Source organism: Crocodylus siamensis, chromosome 10 (assembly GCF_052110815.1).
Source record: "Crocodylus siamensis isolate JL-2025a chromosome 10, ASM5211081v1, whole genome shotgun sequence".
Lineage (NCBI taxonomy): Eukaryota > Metazoa > Chordata > Crocodylia > Crocodylidae > Crocodylus > Crocodylus siamensis.
The window spans coordinates 21775503-21795003 of record NC_143404.1 but is presented as its reverse complement, the minus strand read 5'-3'; the positions used below and the strand labels follow the sequence as shown (position 1 = coordinate 21795003).

General features: G+C 41.5%; 1 protein-coding gene across 4 annotated transcripts in view; it reads left to right on the top strand.

Annotated features, from left to right (window-relative positions):
• Nucleotides 1-2089: 2089 nt before the first annotated feature.
• GABRB2 (gamma-aminobutyric acid type A receptor subunit beta2) overlaps nt 2090-19501 on the top strand; it is a 286336-nt gene continuing 268924 nt past the window's right edge. The window contains exons 1-4 of one of the 4 annotated variants that reach the window (XM_090064795.1): nt 2090-2674; nt 3542-3774; nt 3897-3988; nt 4979-5046. In XM_090064795.1, the coding sequence (XP_089920921.1) occupies nt 3698-3774; nt 3897-3988; nt 4979-5046 (237 nt within the window). In that variant the 5' untranslated portion in view covers nt 2090-2674; nt 3542-3697. Of the gene's footprint in view, nt 2675-3541; nt 3775-3896; nt 3989-4788; nt 5047-5075; nt 6114-19501 lie in introns of those variants that run through there. The other 3 variants (XM_090064796.1, XM_090064794.1, XM_090064797.1) reach the window with 3 other exon arrangements.

The window sequence follows — 19501 nt, the reverse complement described above, 5'->3', positions numbered from 1 at the left end:
AACAAATGGTTGTAGAAAGAACTAAATGCCTATCATACATATCCATATGAATAAAGAGTTTGTTTTAGAAAACATCCACTGCCTGCCTTTGGGAGTCATTTTTCAAGTACTTTTGGCAATAAAGTATCCCAGTCATGTGAGAATAGATACCTCCACTGGTGAATAGGGCGAATGGATCTATAGTAGCCATAATGCAATAAAAGTACATGTATTTCTCAAGCTTGGACAGAAATAAAGGCCTTTGAGATTATAACAATTACCTAAAGGACATTTTTTACTCAGCGCATTTTATAGTGTATAGGTCATCATCACATCGTATAGGTCAACCGTGCCTTGGTGTGTGAGGTGCTGGACAGGCTTATGGGAGAGGCAGCGTGCTGGCAGCCTCATGCTGCCCTGGGGCAAGACAGCCCCTTCCTGGGTGGTGCCAAGCATCCTACCAGCCGCAGGCCCCTGCTGAAAGCACAAACAGTGAGGACAGCACCTAAGCTGCAACCAGGGCTCGTTTCTCCCCTCTGCAGTAGCAGCAGTCCTTGGGGTTGGCTGTATAAGCTGCCAGCAGGCTGTGCGCTGCCCGAGGTCCCAGGGAGCTCCCAGTAGCATTGCTTGCAGGGGATGGTGTATAAGTTGAGGTTGAATTTTAAGGGTTACAAATTTGGCCCCAAAACTCGATGTATACACTGTGAAATACAGTAGTCATAAAGTTTTTATAATGCATAGGTAAGAAATTTCTGATTTACTAAAAACGCTTCAGCTCTTACTCTTAAAAGTTAAGAAGCATAATTTCTCCCCAGTTGCCAAAATGGGGAGCTGATGCTGAGTTTTCCTAATCAAAATGTTGCTTTGTTTTCTCCTCCTTCAAAAAGAAGGAGGGGGGGGGTCTACATGTATCAGTGGAAGCAAAAATCTTTCATAAAAAGCTGCATTTGTTCCTTTTGAGGGTGACATTCTGTGGAAGGTGATCATCCAGCCCTATCCATTTATTTGATCAGTGTATTTTACTGCTTCAGTCAATGTTTGGAAGATGGAGGTAGAGCTGCATCTTGTGCCTGTGGCCTGTGCCCAGCTGGTGAAAGGAGAACCTGTGTTATCGTAAGGTATTCTTTTGAAGGGCGGACAGGTGATCTGTTGACTTTGAACCAGGGCAGACCCTGGCCCTCCCCACAGAAACCAGGAAGACTTGAACACTGTACTTGCAGCATGAACACCAGTGCCCCCCAGAGGCTGGGGGGGCATGGTGAGCTCCTGCAGGTGGGGGTGGCGCTGGCGGGAGCATGGTGGCAGTTAGTGGGGAGCTCCCGCAGGCAGCCCTGGCGCTGTCGGCAGTGGGGGGGAGGTGGCGAGCGCCAACCAGCTGTCCGCAACCACTCTTAGATGTCAGCAGTGATCACGGACCGTCGGCAGCGAGGGAGAGCGGGTGGTGACTGGCAACCGCCTGCAGGTGCCCCTGGCAGTGTGGGCACTGCCTTTTCGCAAGGGGTGCGCTGCCACGTTCAGGGGGTGCCCATGCGACCCCTACATGTGGCCAGTGACTTGCATGTCTCTTTATCAGCCTGCAGACTCTTCTTAAAGGGCTGCCTGGTTGGGCACCCCTTCGCCTTTCCCAACCCCCTCCCTTCACAGTGTCCTGTGCTGCACTTCCCCCCCCCCCCCCCAGCACTCTCTGCCCCTGGCCCTCTCTGCCTAGGGCTTCCTTCCTTCCTTCCTCCCCCGCTTCCTATGCGCTGTTTTCTGAAATCTCTGCTACTCCTAAGCCCATTTCCCAGGGCTCTTCATGCCCCTCAGTTCTCCACCTTGTCCGCTCAGCGGTGCTCCCGCGTGTGCCCCGGCGCAGCGGCTGCCTGGCATCACGTGGGCTGCCGGGCGCGGGGACCGGCTCGTGGCCGGCGCACGCTGCAGCCGCAGGGGCTCGGCGCGGCTGTGCCGCCGGGGCCGCGCTTCGCCTCCAGGCAGCGGGCCGGGCATCGCTGCCCCGCTCGCGCCCCCGTGGGCTTCCGTCCCGCGCACGCCCGCCTCTGTAGCTGCACGAATAAGCGAGGCCTCTGTTTAAAACGACCCGTATCCCGGCGGTCCCAGGCGGCTGCCGGCAGACTGAACTGCGCGCGTTTGGGGCGGCCTCTCCCCCGGCCCCGGGCTTCAGCCCGCGGAGCGCGAGGGCGCCCGCCGTGGGGCTCCTGGCGCGGGATGACTAAACGTTTATTCGGGGGGAGCCGAGGCTCGCTGCTCCTCAGCCACGGTTCACGTCTCTCCGTGCAGCGCGCACCCTTGCCCCCCCCCCTTCCCTGCAGCGAATGAAATACTTCTGTGAATTGAGGAATCAAAGCGGTCCTGCCCCATGCCCGTCCCCGTGCCAGGCGGGCGAGGCGAGGACGTGTGCCCACCCCGGATCCGTTCAGTGAAGCAGCACAGATCCGCGGGGCCAAGTGGGTATTGAGCTGAGGAGGAGGTGTAAAGGGAGCTCCAAGCAGCGGGCAGATTTGCAAGGAATGATTTAAGTCCTCTCTCTCCTTTTTTTTTTTTTTTTCTCCCCTTTTCTCCTCTCTCTCTTCTGCTGGGGATTTAAATGTCACTCAAAACATCCCCAAATCAGCTCCCTGCTCGTCTCTGCTCGCTCCTGAAGCGTTAATTCGAGCAGCCCCTGCGTTCCAGCAGCTCTGGTGCTTTGCCCACAAAGGTAAGGCGGGTCGGCGAGCGGAGCTGCACCGGGTCAGGCTGAGCCCGAAGCCCCGGGCCTCTCGGCGGGGGCTTTTCTCGCCCCCTCCCCTTCCCCCCCGGGCGGGCTGCATCTACCTGAGGAACTCGCCTTGCTGCTCAAGGCAGATCCGTAGCGCTGCATGTGTGATACAACGCGAGCTCCCCCCGAGCCATTGGAGCTGCTCTAGGAGGCGATAGAAGGGAGACGTTAGCATTTTTTGCCTTCCAAATTTGTCACCCTCTTGCACGTTATAAATAACCCTGAGACCTGCCTAGGCAGGGACGTCATTAGAGGACCCCCCCCCCCAGCCCTCGAGCAGCCCCGCCGGGGGGTGGGAAACATTGCGATCCCTTCTCCCAAGAAACTGTTCGTCATCCTTGCAATTTTTCCCCCTCCCTGAGAAATACTGGAGGCTCAGATCCCCCCGCCCCCGCGCCCATTGCAAACCCAGGTCCCTCTCTGTGCACCTCATCTGCCATTTGGGCTGTTGTTTCCAGGGAGCATAAAGTTAAACACCGCCCCCCCCCTCCCTCCACCACCACCTTTTCTGCTTCTTGTACCATATGTATGCTTTGCATGCCTATTTTTTAACCTTATTTTCTCCCGTTTCCAACCCGATTCTGCACATCCCCCCCGCCCCCTTTTAAACTAGATTGCAAAACTGCTTCTACCCTGCAACTCCTGAAACTTCCAGGCTGGCTGTAGTCAATGTTATATACTAACCAAAAAGGACAACAAAAAATACAATTGATCCTCCTGTAGATGACTTTTTTTTTTTAAATAATGCATTTCCTTCTTCCCCTTTAATTCTTCTTCTTCTTTTTTTTTTTTTTTTTTTTTGGCAAGGAAATTTGCTCGATCTCCAGCAGCAACCACTGCTCCTTTTGATGTTGTGGTACGCCGTGCGCATGCGCCTCACATTAGAATTACTGCACTGGCCAGAATAAGTTGGATCTCTTCTTCTCTTCACTGAAACCCTAAATCATATCAAAAGCCAAAGGGATGGTGAGAGTCCGGAGAAAGGGTTACTTTGGGATTTGGTCATTCCCCTTAATAATAGCAGTGGTGTGTGCTCAGAGGTGAGTGATGGAGATCTCTCTTTTACTTCACTTGGAATTGCACTGTATGCTACTGGCTGTTAATAGGAACGTGCAGATTGGAGCCGAGAAATAAGATCTGTGTGTTATTGTTATTTTTTTAGTGTCAATGACCCTAGCAATATGTCACTGGTAAAAGAGACCGTGGATAGACTGCTGAAAGGCTATGACATTCGCTTGAGGCCAGATTTTGGAGGTAATTTGCTTTTGAATAAGAGATGCTACATACCCGGGCTGTGTGTCCTCTGTATGTGTGTGCTCTCAAACGTGTTGTGGATGTGTGTGTGTGTGTGTGTGTTACCATTTTCGCAAGCTGATTTAAAGTTAAGCCAATTGTTACTCAATTTTCTTAGCCCAGGGTGCTCTTAATGCGATCATTTAAATCTCCTGTATGTTTGTAATCGCTCTCTCTCTCTCGTGTGTGTGTGAGAGTGTGTTTGCGCGGATAATTTATTAACCCGTAATTAAACCCTTAGTTAATTGGCTTTATTGAGATGCAAATCTTTTAAGTTTATCCAGCGTTCATTCCAACGAGCCTAGCGTGGCTGTGATCCGTGCTGTTTGAGTACAAGATGTGCTGTTAAAAATGTCATTTAACCCCTTGTATAGTCCTACTTTGAACTAGTTGGGGGTTTTTTTAGTCTAAAAACCCAGGGGATCATTGGACACTCGGTCTAGCTTATACCCCCCTCCATACGTTATGCCAGTGCTACATAGCCCAGACCTAAGAGCCTGATGGAAATCACTGGGAGCTCAGCTGAAATTGCCCGTTCTCACTTTGCACATCGCATGTATTGACCAGAAGGAGTTAAAATGTTCAGTCATCCCCCCCACCCCGGCATCAGGTCGAAGTGGTTCAGGCAGTGATCTGGTGTGTGTGTGTGTGTGGCTCCAGCCGGGGGATCCACAGCCCCCATTATTCACACGTGTGTGCATGTTACATAAAATGTCCCCACAGCTGCCGGCGGAGGCGAAGGGTGAACACACCGTGAACTGATGGCTTTGGCGTGGAGCAAGTGCGAGCCTGGCTTGAGGGGGGGTGCTGTTCGGGGGCGGGGGAGAGGGATTTGGGGTTTAATTAAAGGCAAACTCACGCCATGTCGCCGCGTGATGAGTCCTGGTAAGTGTGGGAAGAACGAGTTAAGTTCTCAGAGATCACATTGCGGACCATCTTGTTGGGTTGCAGGTCCCCCCGTGGCTGTCGGTATGAACATAGACATTGCCAGTATAGATATGGTATCGGAAGTCAATATGGTGAGTACTGAGCTCCCCCCACCCCCACCCCCTTTCTCTCCTGAAGACACGATGATGATGGTGATGATGAGAAGCTGGCGGGGAGGGATGCGATCGTTTTTCATTTGGCCACATTGTGCGATGGTTTCGACTCCCGGTCATCAAAACAGCCCCCCCGCCCCCAGTCGCTTGCTGTTCTTTCCCTCCTGTGCACGTTAAGCCTATTAAGGACTTGCTCTACTCTGCCCGGAGAGATGCTGGCAAGGGCCCTGGTTGCCTGCTCGGCACAGAAGGCGTTACCAATGGAAACCTCCCTGCTGATGGGGAGGAGGGGGGATAAAACACCCCCCCCCCCCCACTCCCGGGGAACACATTGACCCGGAGGGGGTGGGCTGTCGGTTGCTCAGGTGCACGGCCCATGAACCCCCAAGGAGGGGGAAAACATCCGGTAGATTAATCATCTGCAATAGAGACATTAAGGGTTATTTTTATGTTATGACTCACAGCATGTTCAAAGCTTGTGCGCTTTATTGACAGTCTTACTATGTAGCTGCTGCCGCTCGAGCCGCGCGGCGAGCGCTGCGGAGCGGGCGCCGGAGTTTCCAGGCGGAGGGAAGCGGCGAGCCCGGCTTTGCTCGTGCAAGGGCGCCCCCTGCCGACGGCCGGGCCGCACTGCAGCCCGGAGCGCCGGCCGGGGTCCCTGCTTCCTGCTCGCGGCCTCGTGCACCTGGTGTCTTTTCCTCGCAAGTGGAGGCCGTGGGCCCGCAGACCCCAGGTGCTTTCCCCGAGCCAGAGCCCTGAGCCCTGCCTGTCAAGCGCTTGCAAAGGCCTACAGGCTTTCCTCCTGCCACTCAGCCAAAAGTGCTGAAATGTGCAGGGGAAGGTTGGGAATTGGGTGCACCAGGGACTCAGTCTCTGCCCAGGCAGGTTTCTTTATCCCTTTTCCCAAGCTGAATTCCACGTGGGACCCTGCTGTGTTGCAATGGCTGAGTTGAAGGCCCGTTGAGGAATAGCCCATTCATGCCACCAGAAGTTGGCCTTGTGCTTTATACCCATCAGAGCTTTCTGACTGTGGCGCTGGACTTGAGGTCAGACTGAGGGTTTTTTATTCCTCCCCCCCCCCACAGACCTGCTTTCATTTCTGAGCTTGTTAGAAATGTAAGATTTCGTGGTTCATGAAGTGTACTGCTGGAAAACTCCCACACTTTTCTACTTTTTTTTTAATGCAAATGAAATATTCTCGTTACCTAACTTATGTTTCTAGTGGTCATTGTTAGCCAAAGAAGGGTTTTTAAAAAAAGTTTTTAGGCTATGAGTTTAATTATCCTTGCTCTTTGTATCTGTTATCAAAACAGTTGAAATGGTCTATATTTGCTAAAATGATGAAATTGCTCATGGGATAAGTTAACTAAATCACTTGTGTGTTCTGTTTTCATTATCTGGGAGACTAATGAACTGTTGAGAGGATAGCAGCAGCTTTGAAACTATCATAAGGCTGAGGAGCTCTTCAAGGATTATGCTGATACTTTTTAGCAGTCATTTTATTTCCATGGAAATGTTTATGGGTCAGATTCTACAGTTTTTTACAGATCCTTCAGAGTCTATCCTAAAGCACTTTATTTGCCAACTCACAGAATTTGGCCCTGTGTTTCCAGGTACTTATTGGAATACTGGCACCATGCAGGCGCTAAAATGTGCTAGCAGCAAATGCAACATGTTAAATGCTTATTAACAAATACATGGGCTAATAAGGAGATGTGTCACATTTAAAACAAACTTTCCTATTTGTTCCTGTTCTTGGCAGATAGTTGCAAAATAAAATAAACATGGTCATTGGAACATTGTTGGTAGTTAATGATGCACACACTCTTCTTTAAAAAAAAAAAAGTTTTATTAATAGGGTTTTTTTCCTTTCTTATGCTGACTTTTGTATCCACTGATGTATTTTTCCAAATGGTTCATTGCCCCAGCCTGGATTAGTATTGTTTAAAAATGCTGTTTTGCTCAGTCTAATGCTGTTGTCAAGTGTGCTGTTTTTTTTAATAAACTGAGGATGTTCTGTGGGGAAAAATGATCCATAGTATAACATGATAACATTAGACCTAATGCATAGAATTATATGCTGAATCTTCTAAGTGTTTGTTTTTGAAGACTTGCTAATAGAATGCCTGATCCTGCTGTGTTGGGAAACAGTAAAACTCCCAATAGTTTCACCAAGAGTAGGCTCCATATTTATGATCTTAATTTTTTAATAGATTAACTAATATGTAATACAATTCTTCTTTTAAAAACTTATGGACTTCTAATTTAGATAATTATCAGTATGGAATTTAGTGCCAAGGTCTTTTCGGAAAGTTTAAGTGCCACAAACACAAAACCACATTTAATGAAAAATAGATTGTAATGTGGGTAACACAGATATGGACATAAATAGTTGCCTTTTATAAATATCTACTAGCCATGTTGAACTAGTAAGGTTTTTTTGCTGAAGCTAGCATGTGGTCAGTATTCAAAAATTTATATATATATGACAGTAGAGAATCTGCCAAAGTTTATCTCTACTGAAGAGTGTTGGTATCACTGAAGAGTGTTAGTTTATGTGACTTGCCATGCAAACGTGCTCATGTGCAGATGCATGTGTGGACATGCGCGCGCACACACAAACACAAATGAGTGGAAAACTTGGTATTTTTTTAAGAACATTTTATAGCCGTTCTTGATAGTGGTTTAATGAAAGGTCTGGCTTCTGGAAAAAAACATGAAACCGTGTAAAGCCTTGTTAGACAATCTGATAAAATTGGCAGAGGGTTTGTTGATATGTAGTTAATTTTATCAAGCATAACTAAGAGTTGTGGACCAAATATGGTACATAAAGGGAGTTCTGCTTAAATAATTTGAACATGACTTATCACATTCTTAATAGCACACATTTGTCTGAAATATTTTTTTCTTTAGTTTGATAAAAATTCGTAATTTATAATAAGGATAATTTCTTGGCCTACTTCACTGTAACATAAATATGAGAATTAATTTATAGTTCTCTAGAAATCGTTGTATGCAATAGTATGACCTGAAAGACCCGTAATAAATGGAAAGACAGGTGTACAACAAAAGATTGAAAGACATGCACTCAACATAGTGGACTTTATCTTCCTTATCCATTGGAAGGTTTAGTTTTGACTTCGGTAGGAATCCAGTGCAAGCATATGGCCCACTATCTGGCATTCAGTCTTTTGAAGTAATGAAAGCTACAGAGAAATCCTTTCTGATTATAAGGGATCATTTTCCTATTCATAGAAAATGCAAAATGTAGTCAAGGCAAAATTCCTGTTGACTTCAACTGAAGACAAATGATTGTCCAGTTGTGTGCATGTATATTAAAGGCAATTAAGCTTTTGCCTTTAAGGAGAGAGTAGGCACCCTTACTGAGATCTTCTCAGCTAATTTCAACATTCATTTAGTTTATAAATTTCTCATCTCTCCCCTTCCTTCTCACCTTGTATGCACCTCTACAGAGAGAAGGATAACTTGATTATTTTTTTTTAAATCAGCCTAGAGCTGAGGAAGACTGAACCTCACAAATGATCAACAGGACATCAGGTTCTGTGGTTGCCTTCAAAAGAGAGCATTCTGTATGGAAGAGAATTAAAACTGGAAGCAGTTCATTTATTTTTAATCTCTTCTAGTAAGCAATCTGGACACAGATGTATAAATGTATATTTAATTTTCAAAACCCAAGTTCAAACATTGTGTATATGCTGGCAAGAATAATGCTTTCCAAACCACGGCCATATTGAAGGCTCATAAAGTCAGGTTTTCAGACCTACTTGAGAGTTAGTAAGTGTCATTTTCTATTTGCATTCATTCTTCACATTTTGCACAGAAATAAAGTATCTTAGGTGATGACTTTGTGCAGTGCAGTAGTAACTATATCTTAATCCATTTACTTCATTCAGTTTTGGCTTTGGACTATATTACCCTTAGTTAAGAGTTTGCTACTTTGCCAGTCATGCTGCAGATGTCCTTAGACATTTCTGATTTCAGGTGACAGTTGAAAATAAACATGAAGAGGTGTGATAACTACTTAAACCAAAATGGTGTTCCTGTGATAATGAATTCAAGATTAGCTGTATTTCAGTGAGTCTAAATACAAAAGTCTCAGGAGACTTTCCAGGTGTTTGCTACTGTACTTGAATTTCCTTCCCAGCTTCCTTTTCCCTAATAATAATCAGACTCATTATAAAAATCGTATCTCAAGAGGGTTTAATAGTCTATTTTTAAATAACTAATGCCAGCTGAGATGTCAGATTTCCAAATATGCACCTTCTTTAATAATAATTGAAACAGAGTATTTTAGACTAACATTAGACTAGCAACTGAAATTCTCTCCTGTTCCCAAACATTTCCATCACGCGTTGTGATTAGAAAACAAGCTTTTAGCTACTAGTTTGTTAGGACTATCAGGGGCAAATTTGGGAAATAATTGTGTTTGCCAGTTTTTATAAAGATCACACATGGTGTATTTAGCAAATGTTCTATGCATAGGTCTTCTATATGGGTCTCAGAGGACAATTTTTTTTATAGTCTATGGCTAATATGGGATTCTATTATAGAACATCTTAAAACAAAAAAAGAAATGTTCTGAAGTATGTTGTTTGTGGTTTATATCCAAAAAGTCATTGTTATTTAATAATGCATTTATTATTTAAATAATGGATTTTGCATTTAATTAACTGACATATTGTTCTTAATGAACGCATTGCTATCATGGAAAGTGTGAGGAGAATGCAAACAGATTACTTGGTTAAAAATATCTGTATGTATAACTAGACAGATTTTGGCATGGATTTAGTATTCATGCTTGGAGTTAAATTGATACAATAGACTGGTTTGTCTTAGTGGGAGCCATTATGGTTGATTGAGTGTATAATCTTTCCATCGAGCGGGAGTTACAGAAACAAAAGAGCTGTTATAGTCTATCAGGGTAAGATTCACTTCTTAAAGCATGCCAGATTTTACACAACAAATCCTAAGAGCTCCTAGCTTTACAGCGTTAGGTTTTCTATATTAAATTTCAGCATTTGTGCTCAAGGTGTCCCCAGATTGTTTTAAAAAGTAAGGTACATCGGAATGTAGCGAGCCCAGAACAAAGCTGGGATAGAGCAGTGGTGGACTCTGACTTTGAGTCCTCTTCTATAGTACAGACCCACTGGGCTCTTGTAAAATCTATAAAACTTCCTTTAGTAATCTGTGATGGAGAGGAGCATCAGTAAAGGATCAACAGATGCAGGCTGGGTTTATGAGAACAGAATGAGTAGGGTTCTTAAGTTTCAAGTAGCAAAACTGAGGTAGGAAGATTGTTGTTCACATACTATGCACTTTCCTGTATGTAGGACAGATGAGGAGTGTGGTGGGTAATGCTGATACAGGGGAAAAAAGAAGAAGGGTGAAACAAGACCTATCAGAAAGAGCCGGAATGAAAGAATAAAAGGGGTAGAACTTTTATAGAGAAAAAAGGAGAAAAGGAAGAAAACAAACAAAAAAAAAAAGAGTGAGGGAGGGAGAATCTGAGGGGAAGGCAAGGTATATAGAGAGCAGATGGGGGTTGGGGGAAAGTGAAAAAAAATCCTGCCTGCTTGTGAGTTATCTATTTACATATAGGAAGTCATGGTACAGAGAAGTGATAGAGAATGGCCATTTCATCTGCCTGATATGACATCAAAATATGAAAAGTGAAGTTCAGGTGGATCTTGAGAGAGCATCAGCTTTCTGATCTGAAAAAGATTTCCAGGTTATAGTGGATTATTTGCTCATTATGTGTTTGCTCTTTCTACATTGTCACAGATGTGCATAACAAAATAAATAAAAGGAAAACTGCTTCTTTCCAAGGAACTTGGGTGTGAATTGTTCAAGTTTTATGTTTGAAATAGTAGAGTTAGAGCTTTTTGGACTCCACAATGAGCCATAACTACAAGGCACAGCTGGTGGTGTAGAGTGACCTTTGAGAAAAGTAGTTACTTGTGTGAACTCTGCAGTAGCTTTCATGCAACTCGGGACACAATCTGTTTTAAGATAGCAGTTATCAACCTTTATAGACTCAAGGTACCCCTCATTTAACTGAAAGCACACCTCCATAACTTTGTGAAATGAATTTATTTATTACAGTACTTAATTACCTCCCTGCAGAATACCAGGCAGTAGGGGAAGGGAGTGACCAGGTAGGGATGAGCCTGAACCTTAGCTTATTTGCTCACATCTGGCTTATCTCCTCAAACCTTAGCAACACCCATCAAAAGATCTTGGGGCACCGTGGTTGAGAACCACTGTACAAAGAGAAGGCATGTTGGTTTGAATATCAAGTTTACCTTGTGCTGGGTTTGGATAGCAGATCTGTAACTTCTGAGTCAGAACAGGGTTAAATGTAACGTTTCATGTGAAGGATACTCTTGTGATGCAGTTTCCTTTCTCATATGTGAAAACTAAGTAGGCCCTCCAATGATGGACTGAGATTTGAATCCATGAGCACCTAGTTCAAAAGTGAGAGTGCCATCATGGATACCATATGTGTGGGTCAAACTGTACACATTAGAGCAGTTATAACATGTATACTTATAATGAAAACTGTTCTCTTTTAAACACCTACAATTTGAGCTTGGAAAATTAAATATTTTTATCTATCTGTAGGAGCAATTTTGTTTGTGTGTGTGTATGTATGTATATATAATAACACTTTTCTGACAGGTACACAGCTCTCAGGGACTGTTTCAGGAACAGATTGAAGAGAGAAAGAAGGATAATTCCCTTATAAAAATGGTAACAGAGTGATGTTGGAGCCGTGATGGTCTAGGGCTTTTGCAAGAGGCAAGGATTTCTTAGGGTCATATCTTTTATTGGACCGACTGCATAGTTAGGATAGAGTTAGACAAGCTTTCAATTGCAAGACATTCTTCATCAGGTTGTCTAACTCTATCACAACTATGCAGTTGGTCTAATAAAAGATATCACCCTTTATAAAAATGGTCATTTTATAGATCTACAGCCCCTGTTTGTATTAGTTAACTGTAAACTCCTTGGCCTATGTTAGGGAGCTGTCTTTATGTTGGTACCAGTCTCGGTCTGTATCTCCTTGTAAGCTTCTTTTTATATCTTCAAATGGATGACTTGGGAGCTACATCCTATTTGGTTTTCCTCCCCTAAGGGTCTCCTAGAACACACAGGAAACCTCCTTCAGTATTACCAGTCAAAACCAAATTTACAAATGTGTTGTTTGGCAATATACTGCTTATTTAAAAAAAAGACGGGTGAAAAAGATGACGTGTTAGCTCTTATTCTATTGCAGAAACATCTGTAAAGATATGTGCTGGGAAAATATAGCTACTGATCTTGAACCTTGGTGACTGACTTTTATATTTTTATAAGCTATTATCAGTGACCCAGTTTTTAATTGCTCCTTGGAACTGGCTGTCTTTTTGTACTTCATCCAGATAGCTAGATATATTTTGCTTCCAGTTAAGATAGTTTTATCTAATCAGGTCCAGGTTTTTATCTTTTTCCAAAGCCACCACCCTGGGGAGTCTTCTGGAAAGTTGTCCAAATACATCTTGCCTTTGGGTTTGCTAGGAAGTGTTACTACCAGCGTGTGGGCCCTTTTGCTGGGACCAGTGTTCATGCAGAGGTTGTGTAGAGTTTCAGAAATATACCTCAGTATATTACAAATGATCTTTAATCTTGAGTCCAATGAATGTGTCAGTTTGTTTTATAATAATAATTTTTTATTATTTAAACGGATGTTCTTTTTAGAGATCTTTAAGGAAGACTGTAAGAGTGAGTTCCTACTTTAACTATTAGGTTCCTTTGAGGGGTTAGGTTTCTAAGTGCAATCATATTTCACCCTGTTTGAGCCCCTGAAACTTAATGTCACAAAAAGAAGTGAGGAGGAGAATACACTGACTTTTCTGTATAAACATTTTTTTTTCTGTCAAACAAGAAGGGTAGAATAAAATTATGCTTAGGCATCTGAATCCACTTATGTGCCTAATAAGTGGTATTGGATTTGGCCAATAGTGTCTAGTTTAAATGTGTGATTGCAGTGGGATTTTTTTTACAAAAGGAATATTGGACCTTGCAGCCCTGATGCTACAGGGGTTTGTTTTTGTGCATAGGGACATCTGCATCCATTGATTGCTCCATTAAAGGCAGTGAGGTTCTGTGTGCATGAGCCATTCATCTTACACATAACATACCGCAGGATTGTAGCTTGTAACATTCAGCATGATTTTTAGTATCATCTTTTTTTTTTTTTCAATCTAAAGTAAATGCAACATAATTTTGCAATTATGTCCTTGAAAATGGCAGAATCAAATTTTGTTTTTCTTTTCTTTCAATGTGTCTGATTTGTTAATTGAACATCACTTTCTATGTACTAAAGTATTTCAGTCTTTTTGCACAGAAGAGGTTTATTTTTAAATGGATCATTTTGGATTTATTCTGCAGATGAATGGCTAGTTGCCAGAAATTTAAAGAAATTGCCTTGGAGATGATCTGTACAACCGAGTTAATAATTACTGCCGTCTTGTTTTTGGTTAACATGTATCCATAAATATTTAAGTAATTTGGCTCCTGCCATAGAAAAGAAGATGTATTAGTCTTTGCCATGTTTTATGGACGATATCTTGGTGTTAAAATGTAGTAAAGCACATGGAGTGCACTTTATCTCATGGTATGGAGCTTGCTTTATTACATAACTTTTCTCTTGGCAATTGCATAAAATCTTTACAAATGAACTGTAAGGTGAAATGAAAAATCTTATTTTATTATATATAAAATAAGCATATGTACATGCCCACATGTCATGCTCTACAAGCTTGACACAGTTTTGAAGTGCTTTTTGCGGTTGTGTTAATGACTTGTCAGTGTTCCTAGCCTCCCTTTTCCAAGGTTTATAATTTGGCAATCTGTGTTGAATTGGGTTGAAACTTAGCATGAATAATCTTGGATTCCCTTTTCCTCCTCCTCCGTGCTCTTTTCTACTTTTCAGCCCATAATGTAGTAGTGAACTAGATCTCATTCCTTTTATTTCAGTTCTATTTAGCAATTAATCTAAATGTGATCAGCTGATTTCCTTGTGTGAATTAAGGTGGGCAGGATTTTGGTTCCTTCTGAAAAATCCATACATGGGGGATGCCCTTGTCTATTTTTTTGTAACAGAAATTTTAAGTAATGAAAAAAATTATTTTGCCATTTTTTCTAAAATCAGGACTAAGACTTTAAAAGAGACATAATACAATGTTTCAGTTTTTAGTATTGAAAAATTGGCTGTGGTGTGCACACTGCAGCTTGTAATTAAAAAAATAAATAAGCATAACTATATTAACATTATAGTGATATTATGCATTGACAAAAGATAAACAGCATAGAAGCAGCCTTGTGCTCTCATGTAATTATTCTCCAATACGCTTCTATGAGCATTCCCACCCCTCTGGTTTTTTTCAACATCAATATTACACTAAAAAGAGATGTTGTAACCATCATCGCAAGAGTGGTATAGAAGTAATAATGGCCACTGAAAAATATTATAGGCCAGTGCAGAAAATACTCTTTCTTTTATCTTCGAGTGCCATCATTCAGAGCCCTACCTGTATGTAAATTCAAATTAGTAGATTCATTTGGTAAAGTTTTGTCTACAGAAGATCTTTGAATGTTCCTGTTTAGATTGTCATTTGAACATGCCTTCGTCCTTGAAACCAGCAAAGATTCCAGTTGACTTTGGATCAAGCTCAAAATGCATATTTAGGGACCTATTTTAAACCAAATTTTAATTTTGCACAAACAAGTGTGCACTTAAATTCTTGTCAACCAAAACTGAAAATTTGGTCAAAATTCTCTCCCCAAAGACAGAATTTCATTAACTTCACTAGGATAAACAGGTGGGAATGAAGGCAGAATCAAAGCTTATGTTTGGATCTGAATCTTTCCCATGCTGTCTGATGCTGCTTAAGGCACAAACAAAACTTTAATCTCTGCTTGTCCTGGGCTGCTCTTTGCATTAAGTCCTCTAAATTCTGTTAAATGAATGGATATTTATTGTTCTTCCAATAGAAGAGAAATGCAGCCAAACAGCTTGTGGCCACTCACAAAAGTGCAACTGATTTAATGAAAAAATGGTTTCTCTTGTGATATTCATCTTGAGCCTATCATAAGAAGACTGCCTATCGCACACAACAAATTCAGCTCTCAGTCATGTCATATTTCCGCAGGTAAATTAGCAGAGAGAAGTAGATAGTCATGCTAGTCTGAGGTCAGGCAGAAGGCAGCACAGAGGTGCACCTTAGACTAAGTTAATCAGAGATGCCTAAGCTTTCATAAGCAACTGCTAGGTAAATTAGTAAAATTGTTATGGGTTTGCAGGAATGTCACAGAGAGAAGAACTTGGTGTTTTTAAGGAGATGTTTGCTTTATTATTTTGCAACAAAATAAAAAAAAGGTTTGCAAAACTAAGTAGAATAATAATAGATTAAGGTGACCTAGTATACGCAGACATCATCCTTGTAAACATTTTTACCCATGTTAATTCATTTTCCTAACTCATTAGCTAACATCTTTTTCATTGGTTACAGTTCCATGTAAATAGCACTCTAGATTTCCAAGCCTTGTCCTCCTACTAGATGAACTTATTTGACACCCCTGTTAAGCAATTAGAGTTGAAGACATTTAGATAACTGGGGTAAAACAGAAAGCAGCAGCTTGGCAAAGGGGCATAATTAACATATTTGGAATGTGAAAAAAAAGTTTTGTGAGCTAAGAAATGTTTGAGGACTTTTAGGTATTTTAGGCTGAACTTTCTCTTTCATGTTGGTTTGCCTGAAAGCAATAACAGCATATGGGCCAGATTTTTCAGAAGATCACAACACTCAACGACTTCCATTGGTTTCAAGACTGAAATTCATGATTTTCCATCAGAACTAGTAGGTGCTGATCACATTTGAAAACTGGCCCTCTTAAGTCCCTGAATGGGATCTCAACTCTCTTGAAAACCTGGCCTCACTTATGAGTACAGAACCATTTTGATATGCTGGCCCTTAAACTTTGGTATGTATTGAATCTTTTATAGGTGTTTAAACCGTGAATGATTTACTTGAGGCACTTCTAGTCTGTGGAATAAAAGATGTATGCATTTCAGGTTGTGGAAACTAAAAACCTAATTTACCACATCTGTTTAACCAAAAAAGTGAAATAGCTTGAAGCCATTATGATCCATAGGAGTTAATATGTATTTGGTTTGCCTAATGCTTATAATTCAGTAGTCCAAAAGTCTTTATGGTCCATTGTGTAAATCCATATTTATGTTCTGTTTACAAACTATATGTTTGAGTTAATAGACCTAGCACTTCCAAAGGAGTGTTGCAGCATAGTGTGAAAATTCTTCCTATTTCAAGCACTATTGACCCAGTAGGCTCCCTTGGCTCCCGAGGAGCTGTCACACTGACTGTTAATCCATACTTGGCAAATATGCACTGAAAGCACCCATAAGTTTTAAAGTCAAACAAAATTAGTTTTCAGGTGCAGCAAACTGAATTCCTAAATGAAATGATTCAGGAATATTTCTGTATTTCCATATGTTACTCTATAACAATTCTTTTCCCTTCCATTTGTGAAATGAGAGGGAGAAATATGGTTAAGTATATATCTGTCTGTCATATTTACAAGTGAAAAGCAGTATATTGCAACTAATTCCATCATTATTTTGTGTAATGTAATCCCAGAAATAATCAAAGAAGCCCATCTAGAGCTAACTATTAAGCAGAATGAAATCCTTCCTAAATTTAGAAGTGATGCTCATTTCATTATAAATGTCTGTGTTATTTGAATCAGCTCTGCAATTTTTCAACATATTCCCTTCGCTATGAGAGGTCCACACTCGAATGAAGAGTAAAGTTTAGGTGCATATTTTATAAAGATCCTTAGTTTTCTCAAGATAAAATACTTATTCACAACTTATTCACTTGGAAAATTGTTGTTATTTTCAATTTTAAACAAAGCTCTTCTTAAGGCTTAAGAATGTTTGCAGAGTTAAATATAGGTTTTATTTGTAGGTAGGGACCTACCTAAATTGTTGTGAGACAAAGACCTTTTTGTGGCCTGCTCGTGGCATTTTGCAGTGGCTCTGCTCCTTGGTGCTGATTGACTGAGACGCCCAGGGAGGGGGCAGCTGCCATTTTGATGGCTGGCTGCCCTTCATGCCCCTTGGTACTGATTGGCAGGGAAGCCCTGGGAAGGAGGATGGACAAGTGCATGGCTGCCATTTTGATTGCTGGCTGCCCTTCATGCTTTCCCATCCCTCAGTGCTGATTGGTGGAGAAGCCCCGGAGGTGGGGGGTGAGGGGGGCGAAGGCGTAGAGGAAGGATGAAGGGGCAGCCACCATCTTGGAAAGGCACAGCAGGGGGAGGTGAGACAAGTGTGCAGCTGCCACCTTGTCCGTTGCCCTTTGTGCCACGCTACCAGTTGGCAGTTTCCCCTCCCAGCAGTGAGGACCACTGGCTCCCAGTGGGGAGACGGTATATTTTATTTTATTTTATTGTTGATTTAGCAGACAATCTTGAATCCCTTGCTGTGTCCCCCTAATTAATTTGTAGGTGGCTACAGAATCACCTCAACCTTCTCTTGCAGTTAACTAAAATATATTTTAGTTAAGTATAGCTTTCATACCAAGTTTCAGCCAAGAATATATTATAAGAGCAGGTTCATAAGTTCCTGAAAATAGGTTTGTAATGGACATGACACAGTCACTTAACTATAATTATTTTTGTTAATTTCCATGCCTAGAAATTAATAGTTTTCACTGATCTACTGTAATATGGCACAAGTAACTGTTTTCAAAGAAACAATAGTAATTTCAGTAAACTTGCTGTAAGAGAAGATTTAGTTAAAATATGTTCACCCTTATGCAAAGGACTTGCAGATGTCTCTGCCAATTCAGATCCTATATAAGCCTTATTTTGAAGTCTGAAAATAATGCCTGTCTCTTGTGCTGGATCAGGACAAGGATGAATTTCATATTATGTTGACATAAAATTCAGACCGCTAACTGACTTTCGCTTCAAAGAAACTAAGTCTGAGCATGGACCGGGTCGGAAGGTTTCATACCCATTGCTGTCATTTGCTCATTGTGAAGTGAGTGGGTAGTCTCAATGCTATCACTGGACAATAAGGCCACATCAGAAAATATATAGCTCCCTTTGGCAGTTTTAGGAGAGTGACATAACTTCAGGAGTTTTGGCACAGAGCTATTCTGTCACTCCTAGAATTTGTCCCTTAATTTTCATTAATAAAGTACAGTAGTGGAGCAAAGTGAAAAGGGCCTACACGATTTTTGCCAACACTAAACCCATTCTTCTCACTAAATGGAGGACTTTAGTTTCCAGCTATGTCTTGTTGTTGCCTTTTGCCACTTTGAATAAATTAATAAAAATAAACCTTCTTGCTCTGAATCACAGCACTGTCTTAGGAGAGGTGTGTGCTAATGAAAGGACTTGAGAGTAAAATTTAATTTTGATTAACTTTTTAATTGGATTGACTTTTTGAGAGCAGGATGATGTATGAACATTTGATATGTCACTTGACATTTTAGTTATGAGGCATCAATTCTACAGTATATACTGACTAGATAACCATCTCAGTGCAAAGGCTGCAGTTATGTAGAGCAGATTCAAAATAAAAGTTTCCTATCAAAACAAAGGCCTTTTTTATACCAGAAATGTTAGTTTGTATGGATATTTGTGGAAGCTGTTAATTTTATATGCAGATATTTCATATAAAATGTACTTTGACTTTGTTCTTTAAGTGGTCTCTCTGGAAATCAATAAAATAATATAGTCATTTTTTTTGTTTTACTCATGTAGATTTCTCTATAAATTACAAAACAAGAACCTATTCCTGGGGAGAAAGGGTAAAGGTAGAATAAGCCTATTTTTATTTTTCTTCTATGGTTATTCTTTCCAATATATGGTGGGAACCAGTTATAGTAAAAAAATGAAACTGTATGGAGGAACAAAATGGTCTTTAGTGTATTTTGTTAAAGAATGATTGTATTGTTTTTGCCATGATGTTAAATAATATGTGTTGACTGTGATATAAACAAAAATTGCATGCTTCTCTTAGGTAGCTAGGAGTTGAAATATTTGACAGGGTAGAAGAAAAATGCATGGATGGGGGAAAAGCAGGAGAGAAGTTATTACCTCTAAGTTCACCTTTCTGGCTCAGTTTCTGTCTGTTTATTTATTGTAACTCTTTTATTTTTTCCCCACTTACAATCTGTTCTTTTGACCACTTTGCTTTATTAAAGCTAGACATCTGCAGCTCTGTTCTCTTTGCTCTTTGGGAATGAACAAACATTTGCACTTTTGAATAAATTGTAGGACTGCTACTGCCATTTTTTCCTATAGTTGCTATAGTTGAACTACTTTAGAAATGTTTGCT